We start from the raw sequence: 6,204 nt of genomic DNA, 5'->3' as shown, positions 1-6,204 counted from the left end.
GGTCCAGGAAGGGGAGAGAGGTGTTAGAGATGGTCCAGGTAAACTTAAGGTTGGGGTGGAAGGTGTTAGTGAAGTGGATGAACTGTTCGAGCTCCTTGTGGGAGCACGAGGCGGCGCCGATACAGTCATCAATGTAACGGAGGAAGAGGTGGGGTTTAGGGCCGGTGTAGGTACGGAAGAGGGATTGTTCCACGTAACCTACAAAGAGGCAGGCGTAGCTTGGGCCCATGCGGGTACCCATGGCTACCCCCTTTGTCTGTAGGAAGTGGGAGGAATTGAAAGAGAAGTTGTTGAGTGTGAGGACGAGTTCGGCTAAGCGGATGAGGGTATCAGTGGAGGGGGACTGGTCGGGCCTGCGGGACAGGAAGAAGCAGAGGGCCTTAAGGCCATCTGTATGGGGAATGCAGGTGTAGAGGGACTGGACGTCCATGGTAAAGATGAGGTGTTGGGGACTGGGGAATTGGAAGTTCTGGAGGAGGTGGAGGGCCTGGGTGGTGTCACGGACATAGGTAGGGAGTTCCTGGACCAAGGGGGAGAATATGGAGTCTAGATAGTTGGAGATCAGTTCGGTGGGGCAGGAGCAGGTGGAGACAATGTGTCGACCAGGGCATTCAGGTTTGTGGATTTTGGGAAGGACATAGAAGCGGGCAGTGCGAGGTTGGGGAACGATGAGGTTGGAGGCCGTGGGTGGGATCCACAACCTCATCACCTCAGGTGACCTCTCTGCTCCTATGATGCTGCTTGGCCTGCTGTGTTCATCCAGCCCTGCACATTCCTGCATTCCACCTGTTTTACAGATAAAGGTTTTCATTCATTGTGTCTGGAGGTTTGGTGTCATTAGATCCTTCTCTATACACTTTCTCTTCTCGAATCCTTGGGTTTCACAAGCAATAGTTAATCTCAATCCAATGATATCTCATTCAATTGATACTCTTCACTGGGGCAAGAACATTGATGGCCACTATCCATGTCTTATTACAGGATGACACAGAAGTGAAAATCGATTGCAACAATTTAGCAAAATGGCCTAACAGTAAAGTGTGCACTGTCGCATACCCAGTGTTCAGGTCCCACTCCAAGGTAACAATTGTTTATTTCAGAAATGTGCAATTAATATTTTTTAATCCAATCCTAGGCTCGCACAATATGAGTTCCTGGGTTTTATAAGCAAAGAGATACTGAGGAATGTACAAGTTTATCTGGCATTAGAACTTACTTTCCAACCTTCAATCTCCTCAATTTACAAAGTGTGTTTAGGGCATGGAAAGGGTGGTTGACTTTTAACTGCCCTCTGACGAGGCCTTGCAAGCCACTTTGTTACCCAGACTGGTACCCGTGGTTCAGGGAGGCAGTCCATGTCCACCTTTTCAGGGGAACTAGTGTTAGCTGATTAAATACCAGCCTTACCAGTGATGCACACACCCCAAGAATTAATTGTAAAAATTATGTGCTGTGATGATAAAGTTTTGAGGAGAGAGTGGGGTCCTTGTTATTGGACAAAAACACATTAAGGGAAAAGCTGATGGAGATTGACAGCAATGAGTCATTCTGAGAAGGTAAATTGGGGAAATTTGTTTCCATTTGTGGATGACAAGAAAGGCCATCAGTTTAAAGTGATCAGCATTAAAGAGAGAGGTCTAGAGTATTGAATTTTATACAGTTTTTTTTTATTCTTTCATGGGATGTGGGCATCAGTGCTTGGGCAAACATTTGTTGTCTATTCCTAACTATCCTTGAGAAAGTGATGGTGAATGGCCTTCTTAAACTGTTGCAGTCCATCTTCAAAGGTTGGCTAATGTGGTACCATTATTTGAGAAAGGCTGCAAGGAAAAGCCAGGGAACTATAGACCAGTGAGCCTTACATCAGTGGGGGATAAGTTGTTGGAGGGAATCCTGAGGGACAGGATTTACACGCATTTGGAAAGGCAAGGGCTGATTAGGAATAGTCAACATGGCTTTGTGCATGGGAAATTGTGACTCACTAACTTGATTGAGTTTTTTGAAGAGGTGACAGAGGAGGTTGATGGAGGCAGAGCAGTAGACATTGTCTATATGGACTTCAGCAAAACGTTGACAAGGTTCCACATGGTAGACTGGATAGGAAGTTAGATCACATGGGATCCAGGGAAAGCTAGCCAATAGAGGGTGGTAGCGGAGGGTTGTTTTCAGGACTGGAGGCCTGTGACCAGTGACGTGCCACAAAGATTGATGTTGGGCATCTGCTTTTCATCATTTATATAAAGGATTTGGATGTGAAGATAGGAGGTATGGTTAGTAAGTTTGCAGAATAGGTGGTGTAGTGGACAGTGAAGAAGTTTATCTCAGAGTACAATGGGACATTGATCAAATGGGCAGAAGAGTGGCAGATTGAGTTTAATGTAGATAAATGTGAGGTGTCGTATTTTGGTAAGGCAAACCAGGGCAGAACTTGTACAGTAAATGGTAGTGTGCTGGGGAGTGTTGCTGAACAAAGAGACCTGGGTTGCAGGTGCATGGTTCCTTGAAAGTTGTGGCGCGGGTAGACAGGGCAGTGAAGAAGGCGTTTGACATACTTCCCTTCATTAGTCAGAATACCGAGTATAGAAATTGTGACATCATGTTGCAGCTATACAAGGCATTGTTGAGGCCACTTTTAGAATACTGCATATAATTCTAATTACCTTTCTATAAGAAGGATGTTGTTAAACTTGAGACGGTACTGAAAAAATTTACAAGGATGTTGCCAGGATTGAAGGGTTTGAGCTATAGGGAGAGGCTGAATAGCTGGAGCTATTTTCCCTGGAGCGTCAGGGACTGAGGGGTGACCTTATAGAGGTCTATAAAATCATGAGGGACATGGATAAGGTGAATAGCCCAGGTCTTTTTGCCAGGGTAGGGGAGTCCAAAACTAGGGGGCATAGGTTTAAGGTGAGAGTGGAAAGATTTAAAAGGTCCTTTTTCATGCAGAGGGTGGTGCATGTATGGAATGAGTTGCCAGAGGAAGTGGTGGAGGCTGGTACAATTACAATATTTAAAAGGCATCTGGATGGGTACATGAATAGGACGGTTTAAAGGGCCAAATGCTGGCAAATGGGACTAGATCAGATTGGAATGTCCGGTTGGCGTGGATGAGTTGGATCGAAATGTCTGTTTCTGTACTGTATGACGCTATGACTCTATCTGGTGCCATTAGGAAGTGAATTTCAAGGTTTAGATGTTATTAAAGGGGGACTGCCCCACCATCTGTGCCAGTGGTTTCTCTATGTGCTGTGTAATTTTGATTTAACAACTCAACATCCAAACCCTGCTCCATCACCAGTGCTCTGCCAACACCGCTCCCCCTCACACCCATTCCCTAGGGACGCCTCTGTGCTTAATTAAGCTGTTGGCTAGATTGGCTAAATTCACCAAATTAGTACTGAGCTGTTTCATTTTGAATTCAATTGAATAAAAATCTGGAACTGAAAAGCTAGCCTAATGGCAATAATGTGACCACTGTCAATTGTTGTAAAATAAACCCTGTCTGGCTCTCTCACTTCCTTTAGTGAAGGAAATCTGCTGGCCTTACCTGGCCTGGCCTACATGTGAGTGCAGACCAACAACTGGTGACTCCTGACTGTTCTCGGGGCAATAACTGCTGGCCTAGACAGCTACACCCAAGCCCCAGGAACTACTTATTTTTAGAAAAAGTTGGATTATAGGAATCCAGAAAACAGTGTGAAGCCCCTAAAACCACGTTGTCACTCAAATTGTTCATGGCTGAACTTCAACATCAACATTTTCTTGCACTATCCCCATATCTGCTGATGTCTTTAACATCTAGAAATTTATCAGTCACTTTCTTGAAGGACGGAGGTCTAAGGGATATTAGGGAAAGTGTGATCAAAGATGTCCGATTTGTGAAGATTTGTAAAAGTGAAAGAGATGTCACAAGCTAGGGAGTTGGTAGGAAGAGTTCCAGATGGTGAAGGTGGTAGGGTGAGGGTTAGACTAGAGTTCAAAGACCTGAGGCTTAGAGCTGGAGAAAGTAGAAGGGATAAGAGTGGTGAAAGAGCTTAGAGGGGCTTGTAGACAGGAATAAAGATTCTGAAGTTGGCATGGGTGAGACTTGAGACAGATAGATCCTGGCTGGTGGGTGAGGAGTGGCACAGGAAGCAGATGGCAGAGATCTGATGGAGTTGAGAACTTACTTCAGTTGGAGTTTGGGAGGAAAGAGTGAGAGTGAAAGGTTTTGGAAAATGTATTCTGGAGGTGACAAAGACATGATTATGGAAGGGAAATTGAGGTGAAACGAGATGGATAAAACCATAGACTAAATACGTAGAAGGATCATTGGCTTCAAGAAAGAAGGGAACACTATTGTAAGGAAAAGAAGCAAAGTGGTGATAAGCAGATATAGCAGCTGTTGTATATGCAACAATAATATCTAGGGTCCTGTGCACATGTGGAGTTACCAGAATTTTCCATTAATATTGCTTTGGGCCTTCTTAGGAATTACAAACTCAGCTGCATGAACAAATCCCTGTCATTTTTTTTTTTCTGGATTTAATTTCAAATGATCAGCAGCTAAGAATGTAACTGCGTGGCAACGGGAACTATAATGAGTGCCAGAGTGAAGTCAAATTAGCTGTGGAACCCAGAGCTATATCAGACTGCTCTGGCTGTTGTACAGAATAGACTTCAGCTGTGCTGTAGCCTTGGACTGTTTTTGGTCTTTAAAGTCAATGATTCAACCCGACCTTTCCAGAAACTAAACAAAAAAAAATTTGGAAACTGTGGTGAGGGAAGACTTATGACTGAGTGTAAGGAATGTGAAGAGTTTTGGCAGCGGAGATGTTCCTGCCAGAGTAATGTACCAATGTTCTGCCTTTGTCTGTCATCGGACACTAGCAGGTTGGTGTGGTCAATCTCTGCCTGGCTCTGTACTCTTGGGCAACAGCTGATATTTTTCTGATCTTTCTAGGTGGCTTTTCGATTGGAGTTCGAATTCAACCGTTTCATCTTCCTGGACAATGTGGCAATTAGCCTAACTGTCAGCAGGTGACACACTCTCAAAAAAGAAGTACCAGTTTAAAACTTGTATTATTTTTGTAGCAATGTTTCGAAGAAAAATCAGTTTTCTATAAGTATGACTCGATGCAGTTCTTGTAAAATTGTCCAACACCTCAGGAATATTTGAACATCTGTATTCAGTATTCCCTGGCCTGTTTACATCAGTGACTGTCCAAACACACACTCTGCAATTGAGAAATATTTGGCATCACCGGTTCACGGTGACAATCCACTTCCTCTTTGACTCTGCCCTTTGGCAGACTGCGCATCCATTCATGGCCTTTCTTTTTATTTTTTTACATTCACAGGATGTGGTTGTCGCTGGCTAAACCAGCATTTATTATTCAGCCCTTGTTCCCTTGAGGAAGTGGTGGCAAGGCGCCTACTTGAATTGCTGCAGTCTCTGTAATGTAGGTACTGTTAGGGAAGATTCTGGGGCATTGGTGGGGAGGGGAAGGTTTCACAGTTTTGAGCCAGAGATGGTGAGGCAACAATGATATAGTTTCAAGTCAAGATGGAGAATTACTTGGAGGGAACTTGTAAAATGGTAGAGGACCCAGGTTTGGGAGATGCTGTAGATGGAGTCACTGCTACAGTGCAACTTCTGGATGGTACACTCCAGAAACCATGCACTGAAGGTGGTGGATGGTCTGTCTATAAAGTGGCCTGCTTTGTGCTGGTTGGTGTTAAGTTTCTTGTTGCTAAAGGTGCATATATCCAGGCAAGTGGAGAGGGTTCCATCACACTACTAGATCACTTGCCTCTGTGTCAGAAAGCCATGGATTCAACTCTGACCGTAGACTCAGAGCATCTATTCCTGGCTGGCGTTCCCAGAGCAGCACCAAGGGAGCGCTGCACTGTTGAAGATGCCGTCTTTCTGATAGGACATTAGACTTGGGGACCACCTGCCCACTCCAATGTATCCACAGCACTCTTTGATAGGAGAATTTTGCCTGTTGTCGAAATCAATATTTGTTTCTCAACCAAAATCAACAGAGGATCTAATCATTATCACATTGCTGCTTATGGGAGCTTGCTTTGCACAAATTGCTATCAGTAACTCTCTACAATTGTGACTACACCTCAAAAAGTACCTCATTGGCTGTAAAGTGCTTTGGGGCATTTTTAGATTAGGAAAGCCTCCTTAGAAACGCAGATCAAATCTTTTCCTCC

At 44.4% G+C, this 6,204-nt stretch overlaps 2 protein-coding genes across 2 annotated transcripts in view; both read left to right on the top strand.

The window, feature by feature from the left end:
- The window catches only part of itga11a (integrin, alpha 11a), a 116,423-nt gene extending 111,400 nt beyond the window's left edge, over nt 1-5,023 (top strand). Inside the window, exons 21-22 of the mRNA XM_048615755.1 lie at nt 982-1,080; nt 4,943-5,023. Coding sequence (XP_048471712.1) covers nt 982-1,080; nt 4,943-5,023 — 180 coding nt within the window. The remainder of the gene's footprint in view (nt 1-981; nt 1,081-4,942) is intronic.
- A 552-nt stretch (nt 5,024-5,575) lies between these two features.
- LOC109935727 (coronin-2B) overlaps nt 5,576-6,204 on the top strand; it is a 28,687-nt gene continuing 28,058 nt past the window's right edge. Inside the window, exon 1 of the mRNA XM_048615754.1 lies at nt 5,576-5,752. Coding sequence (XP_048471711.1) covers nt 5,576-5,752 — 177 coding nt within the window. The remainder of the gene's footprint in view (nt 5,753-6,204) is intronic.

This window comes from Rhincodon typus, chromosome 33, assembly GCF_021869965.1.
Source record: "Rhincodon typus isolate 14 chromosome 33, sRhiTyp1.1, whole genome shotgun sequence".
NCBI lineage: Eukaryota > Metazoa > Chordata > Chondrichthyes > Orectolobiformes > Rhincodontidae > Rhincodon > Rhincodon typus.
This window is presented reverse-complemented; position numbering and strand designations above follow the sequence as displayed.